This window comes from Rhinolophus hipposideros (genome assembly GCF_964194185.1).
Source record: "Rhinolophus hipposideros genome assembly, chromosome: 7".
In the NCBI taxonomy this organism is placed as follows: domain Eukaryota; kingdom Metazoa; phylum Chordata; class Mammalia; order Chiroptera; family Rhinolophidae; genus Rhinolophus; species Rhinolophus hipposideros.
Window position 1 is genome coordinate 35,926,833 of NC_138053.1, and position 18,621 is coordinate 35,945,453.

The following is an 18,621-nucleotide window of genomic DNA, read 5'->3' on the forward strand; positions in this document are numbered from 1 at the left end:
AATTCTGGAGATTGGCTGCATAACAATGAGAATATACTTACACTACTGAACTGTACACTTAAAAATTGTTAAGATAGGAAATTTCACATTACACTCATATGTATTCAACCACAATTGAAAAACAGCCTTATTTTATAATACAAGTGCATAGACTTCACCTATTTTAACACTGAGTTTTACAACATTTGTGATCCACGATGAGAACCTGGTTTCAGTATATGATGGAAGGTAAAGAAGAGGAGGAGTTCATTTGAGTAGAAGCACACGTCACCTTAGAGTTCCATTGGATGCCATCCAATTGTCAAATAGCTTCATGGCAGTAGTGTTGCAGTTCTCGAGGTTGTGGGTGCAAGCAAATTCTAGCAAGATTGACCGCAGCTCTCTCATAGATGGGGTGCCGTCATCAGTCCAAGTTTGCTGTTGAATTTGGCTTTGAAGCAATTTAAATATCCTGGTCTAGAGAGACAGCATGGATTATAATGGAGTAGGACAACCAGAAAACCAGGACAACTAGATCTCTCTTTCCCAACATTTACCCAAGGAGAAAAAAGGCATAGCTATTACTCATTAAATATCAACTGCCCACACACAGCTGGGATGAAACCATTCAATAAGACATAAAGGCTGCTATAGGCCAGGAGGACTTCTCATGACAACACAGAGAGAATTAATGACTTCTGCGCAGTAGGGAAACTTTTTTCTGTGTGTTCGCAGCTAGAATTTATTTTCCTGCCAAAAAATATCACCTAAAACCACGGCTACACAAAAGTTGGAACTTCCTGACCTCGTGACTTTAGAATCCATAAATCCATAAAACTAGGAGAGAAAAAAATGTACTTCTTTACTCATGGTAGATGCTTAAATGTTTCTGAATCCAATATTAAAGGAATATTTAAAATATCAACTAGTTTGATACTGTAACAAACTAATATAATCAAATCAGAGAGAAAATGAGGACTGCAGGAAAGTATAGTTGTTTATACTTATCCTCCCCCAATTTTTTATTTAAAAACTTTTCGAACCTTAGCTACAAAACAGCTACAAAAAATAGCCCAATGAATACCCATATGCTAGCTTCACTGGTTTTTAACTGCTTTGTTTCTATGTGTGTATTAACACACATACATACATGTTTTTCCTACTTTAGCTGAACCATATGAAAGTCAGTTACAGATATTATGGTATTTCATTTGTAAACACGTTAGCATGCAACTCCCAGAAATAAGGACATTCTTCTACATAACTAGAATACCTTGTCACACTTAAGGAAATGAACAGCTATTCAGCAAAATCATTTACTATCCAGTCCAGCATTATAGTTACTTCTGAAGAAGATGTCATTCTTAAATGTATACTTATGGTATTAAGAAACCAACAGAAGTGTAGAAACTATTCATAGTATATGCAAGTATTTCCATATTGCAAGCTGTGGTGCGTGGGGAGAGGTGAGAACACGTGGGATTTAAAAAACCACCATATAAAATATGCATTTATGAATGCCACTAAAAGGAACAAAAATTCTAATGTAAAAATGCTTATAGGTTTTGTTTTGTTTTGTTTTGAGAAAACCTGTATGTCTATAAATGAGGAGAATCAAAATGAGAAAAATTACAGGCATGCCCCGCCTCCAGGGTACTGGGCCCAGAGGCTCTTTGCACTGGTACTTCTTTAACACCACTATCTCCATCATGTCTCACCTCAGGTAGTCAAATACCACAGACAGCCACATAACAGAAACTCTCAACCACAGAAATTAGCTCAAGTCCTTCCCAGAGCGTTATATTCTTGCAGAGCACCACAGTCAATATCTAACATGAATCCTGGTTGGAGAGTTTTAAACTGCTGAGGCCATTTTCTCAGCACACTTTCTCTGAATAAGTCTCGTGCGGAGCTGACTATGAGAACAGAAGAAAGAATCCATGCAAGGAGAAGGACCAGCTTTTGTGTGTTTGCTTCCAAAGCAATAAAATAGAGAACAGCCACCTTGTGGAATGTGTGAGTGACAAAGCTTGCGAGTCATTGGGAGGACATGAAGCAGAAAAGTACTTGCCATGCTCATTGGTAATGCAAGGAACTTGAAAGCAATGCAGGAGATCCTAGTGGATACACATGACTGCATTGGTACATACTGTCTTCCACTGGCCTGACCTCAACGGTATCACGAGAGCAAACCATCCCAAGTGGCTGAAGCAGAAAAGAAATTTGAAAGCTACCCAGAAATGTCAAATAGAAACAAAGCTACCCAGAACTGTCAAATAGAAACAAGGCTACCCATAACTGTCAAATAGAAACAAGGCTACCCATAACAGTCAAATAGAAACAAAGGAAGAATGGGAGAGAAAAACAGTTACATGTTTGAACTACTATTTTTAAAAAGTGGAGAAAAGCGCAATGTTCCTTGACAGTTTACTAAAACATAAGGAAGCCAGTAGGAAAAAGTGGCACTTGAAAGTCCTGAAGGCAAGGGGGAGCTGACAGTTGGAGGTGCTGAGGCTGATTCCTGAGCAGCTACTCTGTCGGAATTATCGCGTGCAATTTTACTAGCTATTCCCTATACCAAATATTCCAGAGGAATTCCAAAAATAGTTGGTTTAAAATATATTTCAAATGATAACGTAATAAAGATTTTATTTTAAAAAGAATAATTCTATTTTTAAAAATTCCTGCTGTTATAAAATATCATTTTTATAAGTAAAACAGGTTATGTTTTTAAGATTAATAAACCATAGCAAGTGCTTCAAATTACCTTTCCCTTTTAAAAATAAAATTAAACCTATTTTTCCATGGTTCTAAATTAATTTTTTGAAATTTAAACTCATTAAACAATAGAATCCAATCCCCTGATTTCGTAAAGTGAAAATGGCAAGTGGGGAGAAGGAATAAATTGGGGGGGGGGGTTATACAAGCTACAAACATTGGATATGCAATAAAATGCAACAACAATAACACAAAATGATTTAAAAAATTATACAGGGAAAGATGCTGGCACTTATGTTTTATATTACATTTTGATTTACTGCTTTAATTTTACACTGATACGCCCAGGGAGTTCTTTCTTGGGTCAACTGAGCTTCTTAAAAGAGAAGTGTCAGCTTTTATTACAAAAGGTTTATCTCAGCAACCCCTCGTATGTAAAATAATGACAGACTTATAAGTGATGAAACAGGAATATGGCTGGGATCAGATGTTAACATCAGATGTGAACAATTTGACACAATTCAAATGTGCCTACAGACCCTACCCACTGCAACACCACAGTATATACAAATGTGGCATGTGGGTACGTGTTATGTAGGTATACACAGCCTACACAACAAAATGACCAATAAATGTACACACCACTCTGATGACAGTGACATAAAGAATTAGACACCAGTCTTAATCACAAATACTGATTGAAGATTGGCTCCAAGGACTCAGAAATTTCTGCCATTCCAATCTCTGACTACAGTGGGTCATATTTCATATTTTGAGAGTTTTGATGCTATCAGAATGCCCTAGGATTAGAATAAGAATTTCAAAGAGACACTTTCTCCCTCCTGATAAACTGAAGCTAACTAACTTGACTTTTACCTGACAATCAAGCATACGCATATGAAGATCTACAGCAGTTAAAGGGCCCGTTGTCTTCCAAACACATACTAATCCCCCTGCCCTTGCCCTCTAACCATCAGTCCCCTGAACCTCAGCCTGAAGTATGTTCTTAATAAACACATACCTGCCCAGCGAACTGGGAATCAACATCTGGAATGAAGATAAATAGCTATTTGAGTGTCAGACTAGGAAAATATTCCAGAGGTCTAACTCCTTGAATTGAGTTTAGCATATACATTCTCAGCACAGGGGTAGCTTGAGGTAAGTATCAAGTGCTTCCTGACACTGGGCCTCAGCAGAGTTAATGGAGAGAAGCAGGGGGAAGAGTGGCTTCTGCCACCATAAAATCTAACTAGCTGGGCAGCTTCCCAGTAGACAGATATTCTGCCTCCTCTTAGAGTCTATTTCTATTCGCAAACTTCATTTTCTAGACTCCAACACTGTCCTTTAATAGTGAAGAAAAGTGACTGATATGTACTGTTATTTATTACTACCTATACTGGGTTGAATGATGTCCCCCTATAATTCAAGTCTGCCTGGAACTTGTGAATGTGACCTTATTTGGGAACAGGATTCTTGCTGATGTGATCAAGTTAAGATGAGGTCATACTGGATGACGGTGGGCCCAAATCCAATGACCAGTGCCCTAGTAAGAATAGGGAAATTTGGACCAAGAAAACACAGGAAGAATGCCATGTGAAGACAGAGGCAGAGTTGTAGCAATACATCTACAAACTAAGGAACGCCAAGCATTGCTGGCAAATCCCTGAAGCTAAGAAAGACGCGTGGAACAGATTCTCCCTTAGAGGAAACCAACCCTACCCTGCCAATACCTTGACTTAAGGCCTCCAGAACTGTAAGAGAATAAATTTCTGTTGTTTTAAGACATAAATTTGTAATAATTTATTACGGCGGCCCTAGGAAACTAATATACTACCCCAAATGGTGTTGATTTGATATGGCACTAATAACCCCAAAGTAACTGTAGCAATTCTGTAATAAAAAAATATATGTATACAATGAAACACACTAGTGCTAGATTAATTAAATATCCATATTGAAAAGAGATGAATCTTTATGTCTACCCCAGATCATATACAAAAATCAATTCCAGATGGATCATAGATCTAAACATAAAAGGTAAAATAATAAAGTTTACAGAAGGGAACACAGGAGAATATCTTGGATTAGGCTGACTTCAGACACCAAAATTAAAAATTATTCTAATAAAAAAATATCATTAAGAGAGTGAAAAAGCAAGCCAGAATGGGAGAAGATATTTAAAAATACACATGATCAATAAAGGACTCATAAATAGAATATAAAGAACTCTTACAAATCAATAAGAACAGACTGACAATCTAATAGAAAAACAAATGAAAGACTTAGGTACTTCACAAAAGAGAATATCCAATGGTCAATAAATATATCAAAAAGAATTCTCCTTCACTAGTCATAAGGGAAATGCAAATTAAAGCCAAAATTGCAATACCACTATGCACCCATCCGAATGGCTAAATGGAAAAATATTTACTATTAAGTGTTGGCAGGGATACAGAGCTAGAATAGAAATGGAGCATTAAATTGGTATAACTTTGAAAAACTATTTGGTAGTACAATATTAATCATGTGTATGTTGTGACTCAGCAATTCCACTTCCAGACACATACCCCATAGAAATGCACACAAATATTCATCAAAGACACGTATAAGAATATTCACAGTAACACTGTTTATAATAGCTCCAAACTGCAAACAACCCAAATGTCCATGGGAGGTAGCTGAACTGACTTACAAATGGCCATTTCTTTCATATACTAACAGGAACAAGTCTGTGTTGGATTCTGAGTTCGACCTAAAAAGACCATTAATTGTGTTTCTTTGTTTCCAATCAATATAGATAAATTTAAAGTGCATTTAAAGCAACAGCAAATAAAAAGATGCTGTACAAAAAAAGAGAGAGACCAATAAGTTACTTGCATACTTCTTGGAAAGGCACATACATACTATAAAAATACTGTTAGTAATATTTTTGATATAAAAGAAATCTCAAATAGTAAGTTGAAAACTTCATTTTCAAGACAGCAACTAGATGTGGGACTGTCATTTTAAACCTTAAACACATGGTTTACAAGCACTTCAAATTGTTTTTACTTAAAATCTGTTTAAAATAGAAAAAAAAAACTGATAGCAAGAAAGAAACAGCTTTGATTTTTCCAACAAGAAGTATCATTAGAAAGATGACATTGCTAGAATACAAATTAATTTAAAATATAACAACATCACACAAAGAGTAGGCTTTGGAGTGAAACTAACCTGGATTTCAATCTCAATTTTATAATTTATTAGGTAAGTGACTTTGGGGATATTATTTAGTCTCCTCATTTATCTAATAAGGGTTAGAAATCTCTATTTGGTATTGAGTAAGGATCAAATGAGGTAATCTACATTAAGTACCAAGCCGGACATACAGAATATAGTAAGCACTGAAATGTACTTGTTTCTAGTGTGTTTCACTCATTTATTCATTCAACATTTACTGACCATCACTATGGGCTGGGTCACATTCCAGGCGTCTTTACAAAGGCTGGTAGTTAACAGCCTTTAGAATAATAAAAATCTATCAATTAAAAGACCTCAGAAATCATATAACTTAAGCACCTCACTGATGGGTAGGAATGGGGGTGGCTTCTTTGGGGTCAGATCAGAAACTTGTGACGAAGGGTGCTTTTCAAGCTCTATATGATCCCCCTGCCTTGCATTCCCTCCCCCCACTGAGAACCACGCATGTGATGAGAGCACTCATCACAGGCCATGCACAGTACGACTGTGAGAGCAGCAAAAAGGAGACTTAGAAATAAGAAAAATGATGTAATCCAATCCCTTTCTATTACCAGTGAGGACACCAACAACCCTAAAAGACTTACTCTAAGTCCTGGTCCAATACTTTCTTCCTTTTCCTGAAAGCTATCTTTTGCTTGGTCCATGGAAAACTTGACTAGGTTATAAAGCAAACCCTGTTGTCATAATGTGCTGATTCGGAGAAACAGATAAAACAAAGAATTCACTACTCACTCCCTCCCAAGCTTTTAAAAAGACTCAGTCAATAGTTTAATACTGAAAGTGTCTAAAATAACAACTATTAAATCAGTCAACTGGTTTTAAAAAAGGTAAAACAATCTCCAATACCGACACTCCTTTACTGCTTCGCAGAGAAACTTATATCCACCAGCATCATCATCCGTAAGACAGGTTATCAGTAAGGACACGTGAAACAGAATCTTCTCAATACAGACATAACTATCATTGTATATTGACCACTAGGAAATGAATGGGGAGCACTACTCTGCCAAAAGACCTGTTTCAACATGTATTATATGCAAATAAACCAGGATTCGCGGAGAAATTTTCTCTTCATGTGATAGCAGATTCAGAAGTCTGTATTTTGGTATTCAGAAAAGACTACGTCACGCTGAGCCTTTATCGACTCTTCATGGTAAGCAATGACATTTTGATTCAAAGTAAAGATTTCACCACTTGGAAAGTGAAGACAAATAGAATTTAACTAGTTGCTTTTCCAGTCTTACTGCAAAGTAGCATTAGGACTAAGAAGTAAAGGCAAGCAATCAAAAGAAGCTGGCAGGGCCAGGCTTACCACCAGTCTTGAGGCCAGATCCATGTATCCCAGCTTTTCCAGGAGGTTATAGATGAGGTCTGTCTGGAACAGGGCTTCACTGATGGGCGCAGTACAGGTCTCATTTCTAAGGTAATCAATCAAATCAAAGGCCCTCCGAAGAGGTACTCTGCCCAGGCTAAAGGGTAAAGGAACAGAAAAAGTAAATACTCTGAGACAGGCAGATGAACTCGATGCATGCTGAGAGAGAAATTTTATGGCCAGATGGTGAGTCTTCAAGATCTAAAATTTAAGCTTAGAGTGTCATTCTGTAAAGTTAGACTAAATATTATTATCTTTGATTAAGTTCATGTGTGCGACCCAAGGTTAACGACACATTTCAGCGGAAAGATAAACAATAGCTCCTTTTTTATTCTGTAGGTCACCTGTAAATTGCTACTAACTCAGGAAACGTATGACAATACCTTAGGAGAGAAAAGATGAAGAGTGCTAATTTTATTTATTTTTTGATTACTTACATTTACTAGGTGAGAGCATGTGGCATAAAGAGGGTCTATATCAGAAAGTCTCTTGTGTATTGGTATGGGAATTTGTTTGTCAAACTTGCCAAGCTGAGGTCCATGGTGAGTTTATAGTGAGTACATTTTTAAAATTAACCATTTTATAGAAATCATAACAATGATGGCTGAGATAATATAAGGTCGTGTCATAAAAAAATGACCCAAAATAGGAAGATCAAGAGCAGTCTGAAGGAATACTTTCGAGTATTCTTTTTGTCTCTAGACCCATTAACAACCTAAAGGTATCTCTGCACAAGGTCACTGCCATTCTTGGCTTTGGGATTCTGTAATGCATGGGGTTGGGGAGGCAAGTGGTACCCAAGTAAAGAGCTGCCAGCTGTGAGAGATGCCCCTCGAGCTAGTGAGTAAGCACTAAGCATCAGGTTCAAACTAAGTGCTGCTTAAAAAAGAATTCTCTCAAGAAATAAAACAAAGCCTGAACTCCTATGTCAATTCATTCAGCAAATATGTGTCTTGCTTGTTGGCATCTACAATCTTGAAATATTATTTAAATATTATTATTTAACTGTTCGATGTTTGTTGCTGATATTTCCATATAGAGGGTAAAACTCCTGGAGGTAAGGAATATGTCTTCTATTTTCCCAGTTCTCCAAACTGAATTATACGTAACAAGCAATACATGCTAGCTCTTTTGAACTGTTTTTCTAAAATGTGCTTTTCCTCAATACCACTTGTTTAAAAAAAAAAAAAGAAAGAAAGAAACACCCGAAACCAAATATACTCTACCCTGCAAGTTCAAAGATGTTGTTGATGAGGTTGGCTCGGTCTTTGTCACTCAGGACATAAGGATTTACTTTCAACTGTTTGATTAGTGCTTTCCAGTCGTCATCTGCATAGTGCACAATATAATAGCCAGTCATGTTTGTATTGACTTTGATCCACTGCACTTCTTCTGTAAGATTGATGACATCTAATACAGAACCAAACAGTGAGAGAGAGAGAGAGAGAGAGAGAGAGAAGAAAAAATGTTAAATGATGTTTTGTTTCAAAGTTAATATGGTATATTTTTATATTAGTTTTACTATGCAACTAAATTTCTACCTTTCAGCACTGTTATTTTCATGTTAACAAAGAACACTATTCATTCATTCATTCATTCATTCATTCATTCATTTAATGGTGAACAAGGTAGATATGTCTGTCCCTTCTCTCATAGATCTTACAATCTAATGGCAAATGTCATATAAATGTTATTGAGTGAAAAAGAAAATATGGTATTTTATGGAAGCACATATAAGAAATGCTTCACCCCCCAAGGGGAGGTTAGGAGAGGTTTCTTAGAAATAAAAAGACACCTAAAGTGAAACTTCAAGATCTATATAGGTATTAGTCAGGTGAACCCTAACGGTTCAAAGCCCAGAGAGAAAGTATCCGTGCACTGAACTGGCTCCCAAGTCCATTGGGCTAGACAAGAGAAGCAGGGAGAAGACAAAGTATGTGTATGATGAGGCAATAGGAGATCATGAAAGAACTATATAAAATGGATTCCATTTGGCCTTTGTTGCCTTTCATTATGTTAGCAAAGGAAGAACAAAACGATTTAGAAAAGTCATATAACTCAAAGCCAGCAAAATAAGCATTAGGGAAGAATAAAGGTCTCACTAGGCACAAAGAAGAAATAAATCAGTTAAAATAATAGAAAAATAACATGCACTTTTTGGGGCCTTACCATTACCATTATATATATAAATGCTGAGACCATTGTTAGAAATGCACATAGAATTGTTCAAATAATGTATAATTAATAAGGAGCTACAAGATATATGACTACAAAAACTATATTATTACAAAAGCGGGTGATAAAATATATGTAGGAATTTTTAAAATCCTTTAAGTTACTAATCAAGAAATGCCCTTTAAAGCTGGCAACAAGGACGTGAATTTAATATAATCGCTAAGGATATGTACGCTTGTAAGCATCTTAAAATTAACTATTTATTAGGATATAAACTCATGAGCTTACTATTTTGGTCAGTGTTAATCCTTCATTGCCTAGAGCAATGTTCCTTGCAGGTATTTAAAACATATTTGGTGAATTAAAGAATGAATGAACAAAATACAGTAAATGGTTTTAAAGCAAATCTAAGTAAGATTTATAAATGTTTACGATGTAAGTTTTCATCCTCATGTTAAAGTGAAGAATATTATTTTTTAAAATTAAAAGAGAAAGAGGAGAGATAAAAGAAAAAAACTGAACTCAGACAATGATAGCATGCATTATGGGGTATATTTCCTGCCAAGATTTTTCCTACACACATTTTAATTGATGTAATATTCCATACAGTGGATCTATATACATTTGTTTTTATACTGCTTTTTGACCTATCAGATTCCACCCCCTGCCGTTTTTCCATTGTCTTCCTATGCATTGTTCAAATAGCTTCATAGTATTCTATTTCAAGACCTACCACAGTTTAACCAAACTCTTATTTGGAAACATTTAGCCTGTTTTAAAATTTCCACTATCATAATAATTCTGTATGAAGGTTTTTGCACACATGCTTTAGAAACACATTTAAACTCTTCAGTAGTTGAAGTCTTAGGGTCTATCAACTTCAAAAGCATGAATTATTAAAATTTATCAGATTCTCTTAATACTTTACTCCAATTCTATTGAAACTACAAAAGATTTTTAAGATGTACAAGACTTATACTCTGATCATGTCTTATGATGACGTCAGATAATGTCTTCTTCATTAAAAATTCTATACTAATTTCTGTTTTATTGCTGACATTGGAATAGACGGGAAAGATCATTTACATTAATAAGGATTATTCCTTTTTCCAGAGCAGAATGTAGTTCTAAGGAATAACTGTGACGGCAACAGTAGATGCTCCAAGTTGGAGATATTTTTAACAAACCTATGACTGATGAAATTAACTTTATCATTAGCTAATACAAAAATATCAACACTCTGCAGGTCACCAAACACAATTTCCTACAGAGTTTTTATGAAGAAAGGACCTTAGGAAGAAGGACTAAATAGCACCAAATCTCCCTTTCCCATAAAAGGAGGCAAAGAATGATAAGTATGGCAATTTTCCCACTGGACGGATACAGGAAAATATTGAAATACAGAGTATCTTGGCTGATAAGCAACTGGCCATGTTGTAAACTTAGCCAAGTCCAGATGGTAGCGAGGAGGGACGCACCTGGGAGTGTACTTGAAATTATTACTGTCATTTCGATGACAGAATATAAAGCAGTGCAGCCAACAGCATAGAGAGCAGAGTTGTCATTTAAAGAGCCAACATGTTAGTCTCTTTCAGGCCTTCTGAATGATCCAGAATGGAGATCATTAAAACCACAGGTATCAAAAAATAATAGGTTTGCTCACAAGGGAGGTAACTACATCCTGCAGCTCAAATGTGGATGAGGCTACCCTCATATGTTTTCAATTTATTATAATCATTAACAGATTAACAGTTCAATTTTCACAGTCCATTGAGTAGTAAAAAAGAATGAGCAACTCCAATCTTAAATGGCAGAAGCCCAGATGAAGTAATCTAATATTGATTTTAAAAAGCCATTTGTCAATGAGTTATGAAAATCAACTACTGTTTTATAAAGAAACATTAAAGCACAGAAACAAAACCCATGTTTCTACTACAAAGTGGCAAAATTTTCTGTGTAGTTTGCTCCAGAAGGCTAGCATGAGACTTGCAGTTGAACTGCATCCCCTCTTGTTCAAAAGCATTCCTTTCTGCAACACCCCTTTCTTCTCCTTTATTTTATTGGGGCGGGGGTGGAGGGGGTGGGAGAGACAAGAGCAGAGAATGGCACATGATGAATATCTTAATTATGTTTTTCCTTCTTCTTTTTTCCAATTGCCTTTCACTCCAATGAAATGTCTTTAAGTTTCAGAGAAATATTTCTGGCACAGTGATATCCTTTTAGGAATGTGAATATTTCAAGTTAGATTTATTACAAAAATTTCCTATAGTTAAAAAGCTTAGGTCTGAGTTAAGATGTGGATAAGAAGGGAGGGGGGTGAAGGGGAGAAGGGAAAGGGAGGGAGAGAAGGGAGACACTCATTTTTTAAGTATAATTTCTTCAATATGTAGCTTGAAACACGGGCCCCTTTTAGTTCTTTTTCTGCATTATCAATTGTTCAAAATTCATGTATGTGGGGAAAAGTGACAAAGCTATTGACCAAATATTAACTCCTATATTTAATTGAACTAATAGACTAACCCAGCAATCCTGGCATTAGAACACATGGAAATATACTCTAGATTTAACAAACCACCTAGATAACACACTGTACTAAAGTTATATGGCATAAAATAAGCCTGTGTAGTCACTGCCTCTGCTACATTTCTTTTGAGAACAGAAAAAAAATAAAATAACCGTGATTCTCCCTGGAGCATCGGGAACCAAGAAGACCCAAGTGTCCTTAGGGTCAAACATTTTTGTGTGAGGGAAGACCATTTTCAGTGTGGACTCTCAAAACCTGAACAGCCAGGAATTAAAACAGCAGCAGCAGTAGCAAGGTAGATATCACAGCTGAAAACAGGAAGGAACGGACACTGCTTTCATCATATATCGGCTCACTTCCAGCTCTGTATGACGGTGCATTTTGTATGTTCCCCTTTACCAAGAATATTTCCAAATGAAAGGGAAACAGAAGATATCATTTCATCAGGCTTTGAATGCTCTTTTCCTAGAACTTTTTACAGTGGGATTTGAAATTGAGTCACTTCATTATAGACTAAAATTTATTAATTCAATAAATTTTTGTGTGTCTACTGGGTGCTAAGGTTGCAAAAGTGATTCACATAGCTATGATATCTATCTTCAATGGGGGACACATCTAATGTGAGGAGAGATATAAGTGAAACAGTACTTACAGTATGTTAAAAGTAGAGAAGTAGAGAATGCTATACAAACACATGAGTAGGGCATCTAACCTGTCTTGGGGTGAGGGAAGGCTTCCTGGAGCAAGTAATGGGTGAGGTAAGATATGAAGAATGAATAGAAGTAAATCAAAGTGTGGGGGGGCAGGAGTGTTTCTCCAGGAGAGAAATCAGCATTGCAAAAGCCCAGAGACAAGAGAAAGAATAGCATGTTCGAGTTGCTGAAACAATTTTTGTGCAACGGCAGTGTAGAGTGCCAGGTAAGGGTTATAGCAGACAAATAGGAGCTCGAATCTCATAAAGAGTTTAAGAAGCTCACATATAAACTGAGCTAAAAAGGAAAGGGCTAATAAAAGCAGTTTTCTTATTGTCCAATTACTTCTAATACCACCCAAAACTTACATACTATCGGGAGGTTTGCAAAATTTCTTTATTGGTCCCTTTCAAATAGGGAGATGAGATGATTTGTTCTCTTTGAGATGATAGTCTCAGAGACTATCCTTCCAGGGCCCACGTGAAGTATAGAGTTTTGTTCTCATTAAAAGAGGTGGCATCTCCTTCTATCTCCAGCTATGCTATATTAATCAAAGATATGATGGCTTCAACTGTTCTTAGTGTTTTAAGTAATGAGCTTGTTGTAACATTCCACTCTAGTTAACTGCAATGCAACTGGTATGCTCATATATTTCAACTGCCATTATAAATTGTTACCACACAACAGAAGGGCAAGTTAGAAGTATGTATTAAAATCACAAAAGGTAACACAGTCTTCACTTTGAGAAGCATTCCTATGAAAAAGTTAAAATAATGAAAAAACATTTAAGAGCTCAATTTTTTTTTGTTAGGTTTTTTTCCTAGGGAAAAAAAAGATATAAAAGTCACATGTACACAATATCAACTAAGTAAAAAATATCTTTGAAAATGACTAGAAAGAAAGAAAAATGACTAGAAAGAAATAATCATGAGTAGTTATGATAGGCTGATAAGATTTTTTTCCATTTTCTCAATTTTATGTTATGCGGATATATTACATTTTTTTCCAACAATCACATTAATAACAATAGCTAACATGTATATAGCACATAACACGTGCCAGTCATTGTTCTAGGTGTTTCATATAAATGAACTCAAGTAATCCTCATCATAACACTACAAAGTAAATATAGTCACTATGTCCATTCCACAGCAGAGGGAATGAGGCTCTGAGAGGTCATATAACTCACCATCAAAAAAGTGAACCAGGCAATCTGCCTCCAGTCTGTTCCCTTAACCACTAAGCTATACGACCCTCTCAAAAATACAGAATTGAACACCAGATCCAAATTCAAAAAAGAAATTTTCCCTTTCCGTAAATCTAAAGTATCACTAATGGTTCCTACAGAACCCAAGAGCCTTATGTTCTTTCAGAATGTAAATTAAGAGGATACATTATGTGGCATTCATAGAGGTATTTAACAGATGGTTAGAAACTACGTTTCAATTGCTTTTTATAGACTCTTTGCGGGTCAGTATACACAATCTTCACATTTTATGATTCCCCTCCTTGCAATCATAATTTCTTGCCCCATTTTTTTTCATTACCAAAAAAATGTACACGATGTCGACAGGACATTTTGTAATAATTGTTTACTATAAATCTAGGCCATGAATCAACCTTTATTATGCATAAGAATCATCTAGGGTGCTTGTTAAAATGCCATTCATTGCCCCAGCCCACCCCTAGAAAGCAGAGAGCAGAACATACTTTAAGAAACTGCTCTAATTCTTATTTTTGTAACATAAAATATATTCTAGGATATAAAAATGTAGCATTTTCTACATTCTAGGACTGCTAGCACATTCAGTGCAATTTTTTATACCTTATATCATATGACTAAGAAAGGCCAATTTTATTTATGATACATAGATTCAGTCTCGCTTTAGTCACATCGTACACCGGTGCCTCATAAACCCAGCCCAGAGAGTGTACATAATGGAAAGGATAAACGCCTTTCTTCTGCTTAGTCAGATGTTTTTAAAATATGCTGTTCCCAATTTCTTATCAGAAAAGTATTAATTATAGTCAAACCTGATTTTGTTTCCAGTAATGATACCGATTGATATTTTGAATAATTTCTCCCCTCAGTGACAAAGGTTAGTGGAATATGCCACAGACAGCTGTAAAAAGAAAATATTGAAAGATTATTTCTCTTTCCAACATTTCAGTCAGTTACACACAATTTGGTGTTTTTCGTTTGTTTGGCTTTGGGGGGATTTTGGCAGGAAGGTGAAAATTTTCAAGGTAGTCTCAGAAAGAGATAATAATAATCTTATTAGCTTTCATAAGAAGCTATAATTACAAAGCATTTAAAGATCCTTTAACCTGAGTGTACAAAAAAGAGGGAGAGGAAGGCCTGTACCTTACACCCGAAGGCTGGATTCCAGGCTTCATATTTAAAAAGAACCTTTCTTGTTGTACAAAAAGTTCCTTTCCTTTTCTTTGAACGGTCACTAAAGGAAATCCTTTCTGCAGCGTCCAGGTTTTCATAATTTTCTTTACATCTAGTGTTTTGTTTGTGACCTATAAATAAAAGAATAAATTGTTTTTGCTTAAAGATAAACAGTTTAAAAATTACAGTTTATCTATACCTTTCCCTTTTTCCCTATCGCATGCTATGAAGGCGACATTTAATGTTAACAGTAAAAAAGTAGCATGAATGCTGAGTTGCATTTGCATATCTAATCTAGGTAAATGAGGAATTGCTAAAAGGAAAGTAACCTGGAACAGAACAAAGTGATAACTAAAGAGAGTGAGAGAGGCACGCTGTGCTGAAAAGGCGGCAGAGACCGTATCAACTGAGTGTTCATTAAACTCCCTAGGAAAATGTAAGTGCTTCTTCAGGTCACTGAAGGTATGAATAGTGACAGTCTAAAATCAGAAGCACTGCTACTCACTCCTGTGAATCAGATTTGCCTTTTGTCTCCAGACCCTCTACTTTCTTAAATGCTAAAGTTCTTTTAAAGAACTAATTCTGTTGGAATGGCAGGGAACAACAGCAGGAGCAGAAGAGTAAAATATGAGCAGGTCAGCTGCCTTGACTTTAAGTCTCTCTAGAAAATAGTGGTAAACTTCTTTGATGGTGAGGCCCTCTGTCCCGGATAATGCATGAACTTATCGACAAAATCTAGAATCCAGTGTCAGAGGTTCACAGACCCTCTAAAGCCCGATATCCCTAAGACATCTAGTATCAATGATTAAGAAGCAATTTTTAAACAACTATCTCTTTAAAGCGGGTGAGTCAAATTTATGACAAATTATTTTCCTAGATTACATATGGATTTGAATTGCAAGCAACTAAAATCATCAAGTACTTAAAATGTTTGGTAATATCATATGCTATGGCAGGCCTTCCACCTATCACCATACCGTTATTTATTTAAAGCAGAAAAGGGTGGAGCAAATCATCTTCCCAAATTCATTGTGATATTCAGCTTACATTTCTCATGGCTGGGGTCTATTTATTTCTGGACAAGGGATTGGGGAAGGAAACAAACTTGCCCCCAAACAAGGAACTTCTGGGTCTTTGAAACATAACTGAAATGAAGAGGCCAGTGCATAATTTGATGTGGGTGCTGAAAAACCTGAGGGTAACATTAGGGACTATGTTGGGCTAGGAAAACAGTATGAGGCAAAAGTTGAAGTTGGTAAGGCAGAAATATATCCCAAATGTCAGGAGATAATATAATGAGTATAAAGTAAATAATGTGGCTTTCAATTGTAATGCTACTATATGATGGGGAAAAACCATAATTTGGAAATAACTCTTCAGTAGTGAGAACTGATCTCTCAAAGGGAACTCAGAGAGTAAGGAAGGTATACCTTCTGGGCAAAGGGTTAACAGCTAGAAAATAGGAGCTTTCAGATAAGGCAAGGAAGCAGAAAGAGTATGTGGAAAAGACCCAATGTGGGGTTCTTATTCCAGGGTCTATAAAACTTTGAAACTTGTGGGTGCTATTTCGCATATATGCAGTTTTTCTGGGGAATACCAGAACTTTCATCAATTTTTCAAATGTGTCTGTGATGTAAACATTGAGAACATTATCTCGATCAGCGTAACAAACTCAAATGCTTACGGGGGTTGCACACGATGCAGGCTGGCTTCAGGCATTGCTCTGAAGCCTAACTTGTACCTAACTACACTGCATGTTAGAATATTTGCAGGCACGATAAAATCCAAACAGCAAGCTGGAAGGGTGGTAGGCAGCCCCTGGCAGCCAGCTTGTGATGTATCATTTGCTCCAGAGGACCATGGCCCTAAAGGACAGGGCACAGGGCAGAGGAAGGGAAAAAATCATGACTGGAAGGTGGGAAAACGGCAAAAGCCTACACACAGAAAAGGATGGTTTAAGAAAAAAACAAAAAAATCAAATAATGAAAATACGGTAATATACATTGACTCAGATACGACAATTCCTACAATGTAGGACTGAAGATTAAGGTATAGAATAAAAATGGTTACGCATGGCCACATGAAACTTTTCAGCAAGTAAGACTAGTACTTCCATTTCTTGACTTTTATTTCTGTGCTCTATTCATAAATATTTATATTTTAAGCTCCATCTCCTCTCTGTTAAATAATTATCCTTGGGACCACAGCTTATTTATATGCTTGACAAAAATATAACTAGGAGAACTACTCTCTTCCTACTTTAAGAGCTAAATAAAATATGAGGTCACATACCTCATTAAAACTATCCCACAGATCATCACTTTGAATAGATCCATAGCTATGATTACGCAGGTACAGGACAATAGCACGTTGAAATACATCTTCACCGAGGTAAGTTTTCAGCATCAACAAGAGAGAAGCTCCCTATTAAAAAAGAAAAGTGAGAAAGAGAGGACGATATTAGAATACAATAGGTTTATAGTATTGAGAATCTAAAATTCAATATATACCCATTCTGAGCAGCGCCTAGCTATAACACACTATTATTTTCTCTAGTTAGTATAGTATAACCAGACGTGGGCTATGTTCAAAATTGTCTTAAAAATTATTTTAAGGGGTTTGAAAAAGAATTAATGGAGTAGATTCCCAAGTGAACTAATTCTCTTATGAGCCATTTTGTATGCTCTATAAGTTACTCGCTGTTTCAGTGTTAGTGTTTAAAAGCTAAGTGTTTAAAAATATATTTTTAATAAAAAACATGCCAAATTTTCTGTGGCATCCCCGCCCCATCCCCAATGCTTAGAATACCAGTTGAATTCATGGGTAACCTGTGGCAGATAATAAATTAGCAGAGCTCTCAAAAGTCTCTCTGCTGGGGAATACATTAATTTCTAATTTTAGTATATCATGTTGCTGAAGTAATTACGATCTCTCTTCTTCCTGCAGAGTCAATTTAAATATGTTTGGAACTAATGAATGTACAGGGCAGTAAATATACACTAATAATTCAGAATCAGGCATGCAACTATTGAGCCCACACTCTATTCACTAATGCACATGTCATCATTTCCAGTCTTAAAACAACCACCTCCTCCATAAAGCTTTCCCTGATTCAAGACAGAAATTGTATTTCTCCATCTTCAAAAGCAATTTGTATCACTTCTTATACCTGCCATGTATACCGGGGGTGTCAAAGAATTATATACAAGTGGACACTTTGGTCAACACTGCTCAAGCAGTAGTTTGCTGTAATCAAAAGTGTCTGAACACTGATGGCAACCATTTTGAGCACCTCTTGTAATTGCAGAAGTCTAACAGGACTTGTAATCATCTTTTGTTATTGGTATATATTGACTATTACAATTTTAATAGTTTTTTCCTTTCTTAAAAGTGTATACATTTTTTTGGCACCCTCTGTATATATATTTCCTTTTCTAGACTGTATGCCAGTTAAGGGAAAAACTGAAAAACTCAACTCCAATGACTAAAGCAATGCCTAGCACACGGCAGACACTCAAATGATTTT

General features: G+C 36.1%; 1 protein-coding gene across 3 annotated transcripts in view; it reads right to left on the bottom strand.

Moving 5' to 3' along the window:
* LNPEP (leucyl and cystinyl aminopeptidase) overlaps positions 1-18,621 on the bottom strand; it is a 92,353-nt gene that overhangs the window by 18,968 nt on the left and 54,764 nt on the right. For all 3 annotated transcript variants that reach the window (XR_013993710.1, XM_081054607.1, XM_081054606.1), the window contains 6 exons: positions 17,388-17,519; positions 15,066-15,226; positions 14,735-14,823; positions 8,536-8,719; positions 7,250-7,406; positions 272-456 (listed from right to left, as the gene is read on the bottom strand). Coding sequence is in view for 2 of the 3 variants with exons in the window: in XM_081054607.1 (XP_080910733.1) it covers positions 272-456; positions 7,250-7,406; positions 8,536-8,719; positions 14,735-14,823; positions 15,066-15,226; positions 17,388-17,519 (908 nt within the window). In the remaining variant the exon portion in view is untranslated. The remainder of the gene's footprint in view (positions 1-271; positions 457-7,249; positions 7,407-8,535; positions 8,720-14,734; positions 14,824-15,065; positions 15,227-17,387; positions 17,520-18,621) is intronic.